At 42.3% G+C, this 15,716-nt stretch overlaps 1 protein-coding gene across 1 annotated transcript; it reads left to right on the top strand.

The window, feature by feature from the left end:
- Positions 1 to 1,292: 1,292 nt before the first annotated feature.
- On the top strand, positions 1,293 to 15,510 carry CD180 (CD180 molecule). Its single transcript, XM_066601876.1, has 3 exons — positions 1,293 to 1,420; positions 10,657 to 10,823; positions 12,447 to 15,510. The coding sequence occupies exons 1-3, from the start codon at positions 1,334 to 1,336 to the stop codon at positions 14,182 to 14,184; spliced, it is 1,992 nt and encodes a 663-aa protein (XP_066457973.1). The 5' UTR covers positions 1,293 to 1,333; the 3' UTR covers positions 14,185 to 15,510.
- The last annotated feature ends 206 nt before the right edge of the window (positions 15,511 to 15,716 follow it).

Genomic DNA, 15,716 nt, shown 5'->3' with positions numbered 1-15,716 from the left:
CTCACAGCAGGGGGGTGGTATAGGGCTTGAACGTCACAGGGGGAAGTTGTAATGCCTTCCCTGTCTTTCAATTGGCCAGAAAAGCGCGCTAACGTCTCAGAGAGGAAACTGAAAGTAACCGGAACACCGCGTGGTACTCGTTACGAGTAACGAGCATCCCCAACACCCTAATATTTGCACGAATATCAAGCTCGGACGAGTACGTTCGCTCATCTCTAGTTTCTACGCAACTGCATTGTCTTAACAGTGAAGTTTGGAGAAGGTTCTGTTACGGTGGGAAGGTATTTCAGCTGGGAAGGACTATGGTCATTGCTTACACAGAAATCCAACCTCAACACCAACAGTTACAGAGACATTCTAGACAATGTGCCATTAACTACTTTATGGCAATATTTTGGTACAGCTCAATGCCTCTACTAACATGACCGAGCACCACATCATACAGCATGCAGTGTTGAGGCTTTGTTTGAGGAGCAAAATATCAGAAAAATTCATTAGTCAGTCCAAAATCTGGATCTCAATCCCATCGAGCATCTCTGGGACAAACTAGAACGCAGTATCTGTGCACACCCATCATTCCCTGCATCACTATTTAAACTTTGAGGAATGGAGGCAAATCGTTCTACAAACCTATCGAAATTTGGTGGAAAGCGTGCCTTTGTGGATTACTGTAGTCATTTAAGCCAACGACGGCCCAACACTGTATTGAAAACTGTGAATGAAATCAAATGTCATCACTTTCTATGTGTCCCAATACTTTTGCCAACATAATGTAGCTCAGCAATACATTGACTTACAGGAATGCAGCCTTGCAATAAGTGGTGCTGCAGAGGTATTCGTTCATCTCCCTTATTTGCATATTACACAGAGGAGCATGAATGGCCTCAAAAAGTCTCCTCACTCACCTTCTAGGTGCTCTCCCTAAGGAGAAAAGATGGCGTTCGTATCTCAGAAGACATTTTATAGAGACATATGAAACTAGAAAAAACTAAAAAAGCATTAATAAAGACCCGGCTGAACATTAATTCATGGTTATACAACCGGTGAAAATTCAGGACTGCTGCAACTGTAGATGAGATTGAACCTTATCGTGGGGTTCACCCTAACAGCTTCAAGCAGTTTGTGATGATGCCCAGTGAAACAATTCCTCCAATATGAAAAAGCCAGCATTTCTTTTACAACAGAGGATTTTATGCAGGCTGTGATTGGTCAGACGCTGACAGGAAACGTTTAGTGGTGAAACACTTCAACACTTTCTCTTTGTAGAGGAAGCATGAACTGCTGTCTGGAACTAAAGTAATAAGTGCTGAACTCAAACGTCTCTATCCTGACAATGGCTTTTGCCGTTTGCTTTGTTATTTTTCTTGTTTGCTATCCAGCCTTCACAAAAGAAGCTGAACAATCACTGTCCTGTTTGGAGGTAAGTACTGCACAATATAGGCCTTATCAGATAAGTGAAGCACAATTAGTTTTGTTATAGTAGACCGCACAACGTGATTGAATATTTGCATACATTATGTTGTGCTTACTGTTCTCATTAAGCATGTTAGGCATAATGACATAAGTGGTAATTTCTCCACTGAATTTTAGTAGAGAAAGGTAAGAAGGAGAGAAGCTGTCGAGTCATTGATTTTTGTGGATAAATACTGCAGGAGTGCTGTACCAAAAGTGGCCAGTAGGGGGCTATTGGGTAGGTGGTCTGGGTTTCTGTTTCTAATTAACCATCCAACACCTGGATGGGTTTGGCTGCAGAACTAAAATTCCCCTCTTGCAGGTTTCTGCGTCCACTTCGGGGTCCACTTGGCCCCAAAGAGAAGTTAAGGAGAGACCTGAGAGAGTGAGCTCTTGTCAGCTGAATAGCCATGACCCTGATGGGTTGATAGCCATAGGTTGACACCCTGGAAGGGTATGAAGTGTGGACTTTATGCTATGTGTTTCAGAGACTAGACCTGTATGGTAGACAGGGTTTAGGTATTTAGTGGCCAGATGGCCAGGGTTGTATTTGTGTACACTGGGATGAGTAACAACAAGGTGAAGATTGTGTTAGGATTGTTGATTTACCACAATAAAGGACAAACTTACTAAATTTTTACTAAACTTCTGGCCTGGACGTGGTTTACTGGTGTGTGACCATCCATCTGGTGGAGGAAAGATGACAATCCAGTGAGCTAACAACCTCCAAGTTGGCACATGTGGTGGAGGATGCGGGCGAGAAAATGGCACACAACCTGGCTATGAAAGGCCTGATGCCCTGTGGTGAGCAGAAAGTGCTGGATTTCTTGGATAAAAAGTGATATGTTGCAGCTAAAGAGACAAGAAAGCGGAAAACTGTATGTGAAAAGTCTGCTCCTGGGATTGCAGGGATTTAAAGGGCCAGCAGCCCAATTGTAGTGTCTGTGTATGACACATTCTCTTTGCTCTTGATGAAAAACGATCACTGCTGTGGAGTTGCTATGAAGGAACTGTTACAGATGTACCTTGTGTAGTAGCGAGAGTGGACTGCTAAACTAAATACTGAAAGCTGATTGCAAGGCTGTGAGGACACAACTGGAGGTGTCCTCGTCAAAGTAATCTGTTACTAAAGTCCAAGATGATGTTCTGGCTGGAGTGCAGGAGGAACAGACCAAGGTTACCAAAAGTGATAAGCGCCCACAGCCATGTTTCGAATGTGTACAAACGGACTTGTGTATATATGGTGGTCCAGTTGCAAGTAGTTCCCAAAGGATTGTTCTGCAGTCTACAAAGCCAAGTGGGATCTGTTCTGGTCATCAGTGGTAGCAAACGCTGACAGCAGATCGGTTGTCACAAATGTGCAAGAAGACAATTGTTGGATGAAGAAGTAGACCGGTGAGTTGTCGGTTAGTGGAACCCGACAGTCAGTTGAATTGGGCCCCAGGCAAGAGGTTTCACAAGTGCTACCGCACATACTGTTCATTGAGAAGAGACCAGACACTGGGGAAACTGTTCTGCTTAATTCTCCAATTATGGAACTGTACAGCATGTCCTGGTCAAGTGCACAAAACTAAATGTTATGTTTGTGTAGTTGTCAGAGACTTTCCATATTTCTGGCAGTTCTGGGAGGGAGATGATCATGTGCAGCCTCCTTCAAAGTCTGCTGTACAACGGTCTAATCAGGTGAGGCAGAAAAGTCTGAGCAGGTTGAAGTTCCAGTATCTGACAATAGGAACGGTGTCCAAGTTCGGTCATCAGTGTGTCCTGGGGAGCTGAAGTGCCGCAAAACAAGTCTGAGTGATGAGACCATCCCAGGGACTGGTAACAGGGTGCAGCATGGACTTGCAAAATCTGATGGATTCCGTGCTAAAACGTGTTGTAGGATATGTCTGTTGCAAAAGAATATGCTAGAAATGGTAGAGAATGAAAAAGTGATACTGTTAATGCAAAGTCGTGTGACGGCATAACATGCTTTCTTTGCAGAATAGTGAATTGGCATCTAAGAAAAGTTTTTATGGGAGGAGTAGCTCAAATACGCCCCTAGTGGTCAGGTTAACTAGCAACAATGAAAGTGTGCTGTGTGATGCACAGGGTGGTACTGAGGTTAACTCAACAGATGAAAATGTTGTTGTTACTAATGGCAATTAGCTGGTTCCTGCACCTACACAAGCTAACGAGCGGTGTGTGTTGGTGAACACTGTGAGCCGGTGATAGAGCAGCATGCAGAGTCTGCTGCAGGAAGTAATGAGAAGACCAAAACAACCTCTGCTGGTAAACGTAACCCTGACATGGCTAAACAGTGTTGGAACATTGTTGCTAGCTGACCAGACTAGGTATATAGCTGCTGAGAACATGTGCTGCTGAGCTAAACTGCCCCATGGGAAAAAGTGTTGGTAATGAAGACAGTGTTGAGTTGGGTGACTGTGTGCACTATCTTCAATGATGGTAACGCCAGAGCTATTACTTACAGTTATACTGGAGTACCAATTGGTACTGGAGTACCAATTCCTCAAAAGGGTGAAATGAGTGATGAAGCAGAAATGTAAAAATTACATGTGATGAAATTAATGTGATCGCTGACCAATCAAGGAGTGATTTAGCCATTGCAGTTTCGGATGAAACTGTGATATAATGAAAATGTTTGAAAATGGTAATTCTCCCTGCCCGGGCTGTGGTACAGTAATTGCAAGGGGTAGCAAATTGGTTAATAAAAGGAAAATTTTCCTTGCAAGTACAGGGGGCAGATAGGAAAACAAAAGTAGAGAAAAGTCATGCGTCCCGAGGCTCTGTGGGAGGTGTAGATCCACAATGGGATGGGTGAGAAGTTGTTCCTGTCAAGAGTGAGACATTGATAGCTAAGCTTCAGGAGGAGCTAGCTAGTGTTATGGCAGAGCATGGCCGTGGTCCCGAAATGCTGACGCCTAAAGGTAAAGCCAAGCCATTAAAGTCTTTTGTCATTGCTGAGCTGGATGAGGATGCAACAATGTCTGTAAAACCCATATTAAAAATGGTGAGAGATGATATTTGGTCAGAGGTCTGAACTGGGATCTACAGTTGAACGTGATGGTGTTTTGAGGCAGAACCAAACAGTGATGGGAGGAGACTACTATGAAGTCCAAGCTGCTTTTGTGAGCTCATTGGTACAAAGTCTGAAAGACAGTAAATGGGAGTTGGTGGTGACAGTGCAACATAAGGTTGCTGTGAAAACAGTGGGAAGCAAAAATCCCCAAGGAAGTAGTCCTACAGAAGGCGTTTGCTGGTTGACAGGATGTCCAGAAAAAGTATAGCAGAATAATCTGTAGTGACTTGTGAAGATAGACGGGTGTGGAAGACATGAACTCTTCAGGAAGAAGGGGAGTGGGTACTCTGAAATGCATGGTCTTCCAGTTAGGGAATTTACAGAGAACAGCTGTCCCATGAACATAGCCCAGTCAGGAAAGAGTACTGTTGAGAGAGTTCCCCAAGCTAGGAGGGCCTTTATCAGATGGGGTGGATATGTAGGAGTGAAGTACCAAAAGTGGCCAGTAGGGAGATATTGGGCAGGTGGTCTGAAGAAATCTCCAGCACAGGAGGGGTTTCTAATTAATCAACCAATACATGGGTGTTTCTGCATGCACATTCGGGTCAATTTGACCCCAGAGAGAAGTCAAGGAGAGACCTGAGAGAGTGAGCTCTTGTCGGCTGAATAGCCATGACCCTGAAAGGTGGACATCTGCTAGGTTGACAGCATAGAAGGGTGTGATGTGATGGACTTTATGCTACGTGTTTAAGGCACTAGACCTGTTTGACAGACAACGTTTAAAGTTGATGGTATTTAGCGAGTGGCCAGACGGCCAGGGATTTATTTGTATTTGTATACACTGCACGAGTAACAACAGTGTGAAAATTGTGTTATTATTGCAGTTGATTTCTAACAACTTAAGGAAAGATTTGCAAAGTTTTTACTAAACTCATGGCCTCATTGTGGTTTACCAGTATGTGACCATCCTCCTGGTGGAGGTAAGACAGCGATCCGATGAGCTAACCACCCGCAAATTGTCACAAAATCTACAACACGTGTTCAGTAAATGCATATCCTGTAGATCTGATCTGATACCATATACCAGTAGCTCCCCACTTTGCAATGAGTTCGTTTCATACAGTTTAGTCATACCATATGCAAAAAGTACAATACACGGGAAAACCCGAACACAGCATAAGAATTTAGGCTGCTCTGTGTACAGTATGCAAGCGGAGTCACTAGACCTTAGAGATCACATATGCATGACAACCACCTGTCACTTATATAGAAAATCCCTCAACGCATGGAAGAAACTCACATCATCAATCAAAGACAGATGTTTCATTAACTCCCACCCCCCTTAAGTGTTAATATGTTAATATAATTAAACAGTACATAAGATTAATGAGTAATCATGATCAAAGGAGGGAAGGTACAAAGACATCATCTAGGAGGGGTTTTCAAAATAGGAAATATGTATATACACTGCTCAAAGAAAATTAAGGGATTTTCTGAGTTGTACAATTTCTATAAATCCAGCCCCCTATGCAGTGCAATAACAAGCATCTACTCACGACTTCTGCTATGTTCCGTGGCGCTGCTCGCTCCGCCGCGCTGCGCACTGGACAGGACTGCAGCCCGGTCACAAGAGCTGCAGCCAGTAACAGAGCTTAGAGATCGAACACAGAGTTCTGTTATTGGCTGCAGCGCCTGTGACGTCCTGGAAAGCCACTAAATGTGACATCAAAGGGGAGACCCAGAGCAGCGCCGCGGGGCACAGCAGGAGTGGGGAGAGGTGAGTATGTATTTTTGTCTTTTTTTTGCATGGGGGCTGGATTTACAGAAACTGTACAACTCTGAAAAACGCTTTTAAGGGCTCACACCCACTTGCGTTTTTCTAGCGCGTTTTTTTTACACAATTGTCAATGGAACTTTCTAAGGTTAAAAATGCATTGCAAGTTGGTGCTTTGCAATTTTTGTGCGATGCGTTTTTAACGTTAGAAAGTCCCATTGACAATCGCGTGAAAAAAACGCAGCGATATTGCAGCGTTAAAAAAACGCTAGTGGAAAGGCACCCTTAGGGCTCCTTTCCACTTGCGATTGCGTTTTTTGTTAACGCGATTGTCAATGGGACTTTCTAATGTTAAAAACGCAACGCAATGCACCAAAAACGCAGTTGCGTTTTTTACAATAGAAAGTCCCATTGACAATCGCATTAACAAAAAACACAATCGCAAGTGGGTGGGAGCCCTAAGGGAACACTTAACCCCTTAAGGACCAGACACATTTTAGGGATTTCACCCATGTGGTGGTTTTGCTTCCCTATTTTCTTTCCTTCAGTTTCCAAAAATATTTTTACTGTGTTTTTTTGCCTGTGACAAATAGAGCAGTTAAATTATCTTTTTCACTGATTTTTTTTTTCTGTTTTTTAGTTTTATTGGGGGTAAAAAGCTAAAAAAATATGATTAGTTTCACCATTTTTTTTAAATTACTAAATGTATGCTAAAACAAAGTATGTTAACAGGGGAAAACATCCCCCTGTAGTGACAATAGTCACTGGCAAAGATGATCAGAGTCTGCTAGGTCCATCCAGCTCTGCTGTAACGGGGAGACCGGCGGTCATGTGATCACCGGGTCACATAGTGTAAGACACACTTCTACTTTCACTTCTAGTGATATGTACCCAAGAAAGTAGAAGGCAGGAGCAGTTAAAAACTGCTTCTCCCTTCTCCTCCGGGCTCAGCTGTAACTAAAAGCTGAAACCCCGACCTGCTGCTGCTTGAATGCAGGAGCAGAGGCTTTAATCCTACTCAATATTTTTGCCATCGGCTGGGTTTAAAGCCCAAGACCAAGCACCGTAAATTTAGCGCTTGGTCCTTAAGAGGGAAAATTACACGTCAGATCTTAAAGGGGTTGTCTCGCGAAATCAAGTGGGGTTATACACTTCTGTATGGCCATATTAATGCACTTTGTAATATACATCGTGCATTAAATATGAGCCATACAGAAGTTATTCACTTACCTGCTCCGTTGCTAGCGTCCCCGTCACCATGGCTCCGTCTAATTCTGATGTCTTCTTGCTTTTTTAGACGCGCTTGCGCTGTGCGTTCTTCTCCCTTCGGCTCCGCTCGGCAGGATCGGCATTTTGGCTCCGCCACCTTGTACACGTCACCGCGTAGCTCCGCCCCCGTCACATGCCTATTCCAGCCAATCAGGAGGCTGGAACCGGTCACGTCAAGGGGCGGAGCTACACGATGACGCGTACAAGGGGGCGGAGCCAAAACGCTGATGCTTCCGAGCGGAGCCGAAGGGAGAAGACCGCACAGCGCAAGTGCGTCTAAAAAAGCAAGAAGACATCAGAATTAGACGGAGCCATGGCGACGGGGACGCTAGCAACGGAGCAGGTAAGTGACTAACTTCTGTATGGCTCATATTTAATGCACGATGTATATTACAAAGTGCATTAATATGGCCATACAGAAGTGTATAACCCCACTTGATTTCGCGAGACAACCCCTTTAATCAACTAAAGACGTGGTCGATGTGAACCTGTCCTCATCTGTTAACAGAATGGAGCATCAATGGTGGACCTGCCAATTCTGGTGTTCTCTGGCAAATGCCAATCGAGCTGCGTGGTGCTGGGCTGTGAGCACAGGTCTCACCGTAGGCTGTTGGGTCCTCATGCATGGTCAGAAACACGCAGAACAGTAGCCCACCAGGATCGTTTAGTAGGGCTCTGGCAGAGCTCCTCCTTCCACAAAGCAGCACAAACTGGTCCTGGTATTAGGTTCCCTTCTATAACCCTATTAAGCTCTCCTTCTGCAATGGACGGTGTTCTCTTATCTGCTCCATACACTGTGCTGAAAGACACCATAAAACGTCTTTTGATGGCACTTGTGGATGCCTTTTGAGAGGAGCAGGACTACCTGTATAACATGATAGGGCTGCAGTACCATCTCATGCCACCAGTAGTGACAATGACACTAGCAAAGCTAGAGAAGAATCGGTCAGGAAGTATAAGGAGAGGGGAATTGTCCGTGGCCGCCACCTGCACATTCCCTTATTGCCTCTCCAGTGTATCTGTTGTCACCTTCATCTGCACCAAAGGAGGTGAAATAGATTCACAATCCCTTCTGCTTCCTACCTGCACGCTGCTTTCCCTGAAGTTTAATAACTTGGGGTTATATAGTAATGCATAAAAGTGCTGTTAAGATTTTTTGAACAGTGTAAATGGTGTACAGGGTTTACCACTGATGCATAATATAGCAAAACAGGTGAAAATAAAACAAAACACTCCCCTATTATTCATCAATGAATGTATGATGATAGCTGCACATATATTTATGCTATTCAACAGACTGCATGAAAAGGAGTTAATTGTATTAATCCTCAGTTTAGGCCTCCTGCACACGGACATATATGCATTGTGGAAGACATGGTGGGCTTTCGCCTCCGGATTCTGCAGCACATACCGCCCCATAGCATTCAATGGCAAAACACCATTTCATCTCCACGAGCAAAATAGATTGTGAGTTTCTGCTCATGGAGAAGAAAATCGCAGCAGGCTACGATTTTGTACAGGCTACGCACAGTTTCCATTGAAATCAATGGAAACCATCCATTCACACGGCACTTCTGCAGTAAGCACTGCAGCAGTATCACGGGATACACGTCATTGCCGAGTGCTGGCACCTACTCCGCATGCGCGACAAAGTGTCGGTGGGCACATCAACAGCGCTGACAAAAGACACCGGACAGGTATGCAGGGATCACCGGCCAGGCACTGGGTTGAACTCTGTTGCAGGAAATCCACATGCGGGGTACGACCCGCCCATGTGCAGGCCGCCTTACTTGCTTGAAAGAAAGTTACACGTGTTATCCTTTTTGGGAAATTTATTTACATTTAGTGTAGGGATTCACAAACCGTGAGGAGCCTTGATGATTGGCCTGTGAGCTCAAGTATTTTGACCAAAATCCAACTAATACCTCACATTTATTATCTATTATTCACATGCAGTGCGGCTTTAAACTCCGGGGCAGCGCAGGGTGGCAGTACCAATGTGGTTCACTTTTTAAGGTGCAGAGCAGCCCACCGAACTATTATGGCATCATAAATAGGTTGCTTGTTTGCATGGTGGATTACATGTATCAGGATAGTCTGACACTTTATATCTACTCTGTGCAGGAGTATACACCAAGCAGCCACCCCCTCTATATAGGAGGTTGTGTGAGTGGCGGTCTCATCTGTGTCCTCCACAGGTGTAAGTTGGCTCCCTTATTTGGCACTTTTGGCTGCCTGCATGCTGAGGTGGTGCACATGTTTGCCCTCCCATGTTAGTAAGTATATAGCCATTTTTGATGAATGTTCGTTTTTAATTTTCCCCTTCTGTGATACACTCTCTTAAAGGGCCAGTGCATGCACTCAGCTTTGCTGTCTCTAGCCCTTCCTGGGTTATTTAGGGCCCCTTTCCCCACTGGAAGGTGCCTGAGCAGTAGGTTACTAGTGTTCCAGTGTTTTTTGGTTTGACTTCTTGCCTGAGCATCCAGAATTCTCAAACTCTGTCTGTCCTGACCTCCACTATAAAGTGTCTTCCATCTTTCCCATCCGGAGGATGTGAAATAGATTACTGGCTTAGGATGGTTCAGTAGTACAAACTGTCAGAGTACTCAATGCGAAGGCCCATACTGGCTATTATGAAAGGTTATGTCCATGTGTGAACAAGATAGATCTCCAAATTCATCACCTGACCAAATTGGCAGAGTGGACTTATACGATCCCTGGAGTCAGGCTCGGACTTCTGCCTGGAGTCTTGGTTTCTATTTGCACTCTTCATTTGAAATTAGTGTCTTTAGATGAGATCACCGTCCTTATATATGAAGACATAAAAATAATTAATAAAAGCAATTGCTGGAAAAACATTTACTACAAACCAAACACCTTGTGTCCCCTTCTTAGAATTGCCAGGGATTACTCATAGGACTTGTTGAATTAATATAGACATTCTACGTGAGGACCCTCGAAGGTCTCATCCCTTCAAATCCTGCTAGACTTCTAAGACTATATCTGTACTGCATATTGTATTTATATCGGGCCTATCAGTCTTATTACATATCAGATTTATGTTTGACTTGTTAATCTTTTATATCTTTTACTATTACACAGCATGTGTGCATCATTTCTTTTATTGGATCTAACCTTTCAGGTTATTGTCAATAAAAGCTACAGCTGTGAGGGACTGGGACTGCAGGAGATACCCAACAGTCTACCAAACACCACAGAGACTCTGGATTTCAGCTTCAATTCCCTGTTCGCTCTTTATTACTTTGTCTTCAGTCATCTGGAGAACCTTGAATATCTAGATTTATCAAGGTAAAATATTAGTAAATGTCTTTAGAATGTTCTTAAAATTTAAGGATTTACTGATAAGGGTTTTAGAAGGAAAGAAGTTGTTTTACCAAAATAACCCCTTTCACGTGATCTATTAAGGCAGTGACCCCCAACAGGTTATGTCTTCAGGATTTCCTCAGTGTTGCACAGGTAATGCAATTATTGTCAGTGCCTCACACATTGCCACAGGTGTTCTTATTATAGGATATCCTGAAAACATGACCTGTGGGGGTCCTGAGGACTGGAGTTGAGAAACACTGTATTAGGGCATATGGATGTCATAAAGGGGGTTTCGATGCTTGACACCTCAGACTTTTAGCCAGGGCATGGAGAAACAAACTCTTTGATGGATCCAGTCTGTCTGTGTATTGCATGGATGGCTGAAAGGATCTCACAAAATACTCAGTTTGTCAGTAATAATTCAGAACCATTTTGAGTATTCGTTAGATTACATTTTAACACATAAGCACATAATTGTATAATGAAACTTTGTGCAATTTTCTAACATACTTTGTATATCACTTCCTTCTATCTTGTGTATCAAGATCTCTTCTGGTAGTCATTGAATTACATTATAGCTATTGTTTATATTAAAAGTGGCCATATACATTAGTCTAAACTTATGGACGATTTCAACCAAAATGATCACTTGTTAGAATTTAACATTAAATGATTGTTTGGGCAGACTGATGACAGACAGTTATCGTTTGGAAAGAAGTCAGCCACCTTTAAATTTTTTGTCTAAGAGTCCTACTATGTACATGGTGCAGATGGCCATTATATGAATGCAGGGTCATATGCCCCAAATTTCTTGCCCAGTGCCCTGAATGCATGGCCAAGTACCACAATGAACCGTATCAGCATCCTCTAGGCACGCATAGAGTTGACTACTGTGGGGTGGCATGGGAGCCCATGGCTGTTCACCCTTTTAAGTCACAGGCCACTTCAAGCCTGTAACCCGCTAGAGGGCAGATCAACGGTACACGTCATTACAACTGCTTGTGCCGGACTGCAGACAGCTCAAGCTGAAAGAGGCCTTTGGACGACACCATACCACTGAAAACAGCAAGGAACAGAAGTTAGTGAAAGATCTCCTATCCTTCGCTTACTGTAATTGAACTATAATGGCCAATATGAACTAAAATGTGCATGCAGTCATCATAAAAATTGTTCAACCAACAGTCCTTCGTTCAATGGTAGTTCATTCATCAACCTATGTCTATCATGTATGGCCACCTTTAGAGGCTGAACATTTCTCCTCACCTTGCGATGCTCACAGCAGGGCTTGGTTCATTAGTATAGATATCAGATTCATCTTTTACCATAAGATTTTCTGCTACTGAATGTAAACACAGAAGCTTTCTATACAAGGACTACACATACATATCTTGAATGCCACAAAGAACCTATCTAGAAAATATAGTAGAAAAATGCATATGTGTTTCATTACACAATGGGATAAACTTTCATTTTTTTTAAAAAACTGGAAAATAATTGTAAAAGTATACAAGATTCTAAACCGCCATTTTTTTGAGGAAATGCTGAAATGTTTCACACTTGTTTCTTTTCTTCGATCTAAGTCTCTGTTTCTCTGCTATATTACAGGTGTGGCATTAACTGGATATACAATGATGCCTTTGGGAGCAATTCAAGGCTTAATACAGTTATACTTACAGGAAATCCCATATTGTACATTGCAGACACTGCATTCCTAGGAGCAACCTCCCTTCAACACTTATTCTTACAGGAAACCTCTATGCTGGACTTATCATTCATTCCCTTGAAAAGCCTAAAAAGTTTAGTGACTTTGCATTTGGGAAGTAATTTCATCTCCTCTATAAAATTTCCTCAAGACATTACTTTGGTTAACTTGACATTGTTAGACTTCGGGTTAAACCAGATAAACGCAATATCAGTACAAGATTCCATATTTCTCAAGCAAATAAAAAATTTGACTTTAATTTTAAAGGGTAACAATATTGAATATATTGAGCCAAATGCCTTCAACCACACTGACTTTCAGCTCTTGGATCTCACCGGCTGTGGCTGGAATACAAACATATCTTCTCTTTTAAATGGCCTTAATCGTTTAAACACACAGACCCTTAGAATTGGCACATTTAAGGACATTACTATTGATTTTGATATATTCCCAAGGAGTCTAGATGGACTCTGTAATATTTCCGTGAAGGAACTCAGTCTACAGTATAGGTATATATCTAAAGATTCACAGGACGTTTTCTCCTGTTTGACCAAGATCGAAAAACTTGATCTGACGGCTGTAGACTTTCATACCCTTCCACCTTTGAGTCAGCCCAATGCCATGAAGGAATTAATTCTAAATGAAAACACATTTACCAGTCTTTGCAATATAAACTTAAACACTTATCCATTGGTCACACATCTGCATATAGTTGGAAATCAAGACATTTTGGATTTGGGAGACAAATGCTTAGAGAGCTTATCACATCTGAAATATTTGGACTTGAGTCATAATGACTTTCACGAAGCAAAATGCTGCAAAGCACCTTTTGCTGGTCTACATAGCCTCTCTTACCTGAACCTCAGTTATGGAGCACCACTTCCATTAGACAATCCGGCATTTCCTGATAATGAGCAGCTGGAAGTTCTAGATTTCTCAAATGTCGATTTGTTAATCAATGAATCATCAAGACCTTTCAGTAACTTAGCTGAGCTAACGACAATGAACTTGTCTTATAGCCATGTCAACACCAGCCACATGAAGCTTCTTGAGGGCCTAACAAACGTGGCTTTCCTAAACATGGAAGGAAGTTCATTTCATAATGAGACTCTCAAAGGTGAAAATCTATTTTCAAAAGTTCCACAACTGAAAACCCTGATATTATCTAACTGCAAACTAGAAGTCATAGAGAAAGATGCCTTCCAGAAGCTGAAGAACTTTAAATCTGTTGACCTTAGTCACAACAACTTAACTGCACTCACCACAAATGCTTTTGGAAACCTAAGTGACATTTTTATAAACTTTGCCTTTAACATGATCTCGTCTATTCCTATTGCTTTGGTGCAGAATATAACAAATGCAAGCATCATCAATTTAAGTTACAATCCCATTGACTGCTCGTGTTCAAACTTAGAATTTCTAACCTGGTATAAGCAACACGGAAATATCTTTCTAGATAAGACATATACCACATGTGGATCACCACCATCACTGGCTGGTACAGAGTTGACTAAAGTTACAATGACTTGTGGATTTTCTGTTATGTACATCATATTAACCGTATTAATTGCATTATTTTGCATAATCACTGTAATATACTTTGTATACTATTACAAAAGGAGGATTTATGCTGCAATTTAGAAAGGTAATTGTTCACCTACCATTCCCCATCCCAAAGAATTAAGAGTTTCAGGAGCTTGTGCCAACTTCAACACTTATCTCCTATCTATGGGATAGGGCATACGTTTTTATCAGTGGGTGTTCAACTGCTGGGACCTCTACTGGTCCAGTGCACCCCCCAAATTAAGCAGCAGTCGAGCATGCAGCTTGCTGCCCTCTTCATCTCTATGGGACTGATGAAAATAGGAGCCCACCAATCAGACAAATAGCCCATATCGTTTGGATAGGAGATAAGTATTAAAGTCCCCCCTCCCCCTTTAACTATGAAATTAACCAGAAAGTGAACACATTGTGTAATGGGACACAAACCCCCAGTTTTTCCAACTTTTTATTTTCAAATTGTATGTTTTCTGTTATTATTATGGGGGCAGACATCCTGACTTGCTGCAAAAGAGATTTGCTTTGCAGTTGGAACCCAGACATAAGACAACCAAGTCAGAAAATATCCCGCTGCCTTCTATAGTCATGCTCTATGCAGAAGTCACTATACGGTGAAGGGGTGGATGTAAGCTGTGTCTATCACTTATTGCCATTGGTTCATTCTGTGCCATCTGTTTCTAGATTTATAATAGGGGTGTTACCTCTCATTGTAATCCAGCTCTATGACTATAAAAAGATCATTCCAGCCATGGCTTCAATGACTCTAGGCCAGTCTGTTAGATATTCACTTGTGTTCTTCCATACAGGCTCTTGTTATATCCAGCTCCAAATGCTGTTAATGTGTCAAGTGGTTGGTCTCCTCCACTTGACACATTGGGTGAGGTCAATAGGCAGACGTCACCCATTGACAGTGAGTAGTGGGGACTACCCACTTGATGCATTGACAGTGCCAAGAGCCTGTAAGGGCAACCAGAAGTATCAAGAAAATACAGGCAATCATGGAGTCAGAGCTATGCAGCCAGCCCTGCTGGCATAGAGATATGATTGGTTAAGGCATAGATTATACCACTGAAGAAGGCAGAGGTGTCTGATTCAAGAAAATACTAAATGTTTTAAGTTTATATAATTAAATTTAGTATAGCTTAAGGTTAGTCTTTTCCTCTTTTTCTACAACAGGTAGACACTGGAAACATACAAACAGAACATTGACGGCAGCAAAAGACCACCTAATCCAAATAGTCGGCCCTTATATTATTTCCTTTTTATTTTTCTCTTAGGATAGTTCTATGCTTATTCCAGACATCATTTAATTCACATCTGATGAAAGTTTATTCCAAGCATTTGCTACATTCAGTAAAAATAAGTCTTTGTTACGACTGATATTTCCCCCAACTAATCTCAGATGGTGCCCCCTTGTTGTAGTGTTTAGCTTCCTAATAAAAATATTTCTAAGTTTGATTTGACTATATATGCATACATTACCTGACAATCTTTTTCTTCTCATTGCCATCTTATAATCATTCTACTCATTGTGAAATGTAAACCCTCCAAGCACAAGACCTCATGGTTTGCTCATCCTTAGGCCGCCTGCACACGGGCGGAAATCCCGCGGC

The sequence above is a fragment of the Eleutherodactylus coqui genome, chromosome 5 (genome assembly GCF_035609145.1).
Source record: "Eleutherodactylus coqui strain aEleCoq1 chromosome 5, aEleCoq1.hap1, whole genome shotgun sequence".
Classification (NCBI taxonomy): domain Eukaryota; kingdom Metazoa; phylum Chordata; class Amphibia; order Anura; family Eleutherodactylidae; genus Eleutherodactylus; species Eleutherodactylus coqui.
Note: the sequence above shows the minus strand (reverse complement) of the source record. Positions and strands in the feature narration are given on the sequence as shown.

What these genes read in the sequence shown, in the direction of transcription:
- CD180 (XM_066601876.1), top strand. Translation starts at nt 1,334, where the DNA reads ATGGCTTTTGCCGTTTGCTTTGTTATTTTTCTTGTTTGCTATCCAGCC. An exon ending in AATCACTGTCCTGTTTGGAG is followed by an intron (nt 1,421 to 10,656) that starts GTAAGTACTGCA and finishes CTAACCTTTCAG; the next exon opens with GTTATTGTCAATAAAAGCTA. An exon ending in GAATATCTAGATTTATCAAG is followed by an intron (nt 10,824 to 12,446) that starts GTAAAATATTAG and finishes GCTATATTACAG; the next exon opens with GTGTGGCATTAACTGGATAT.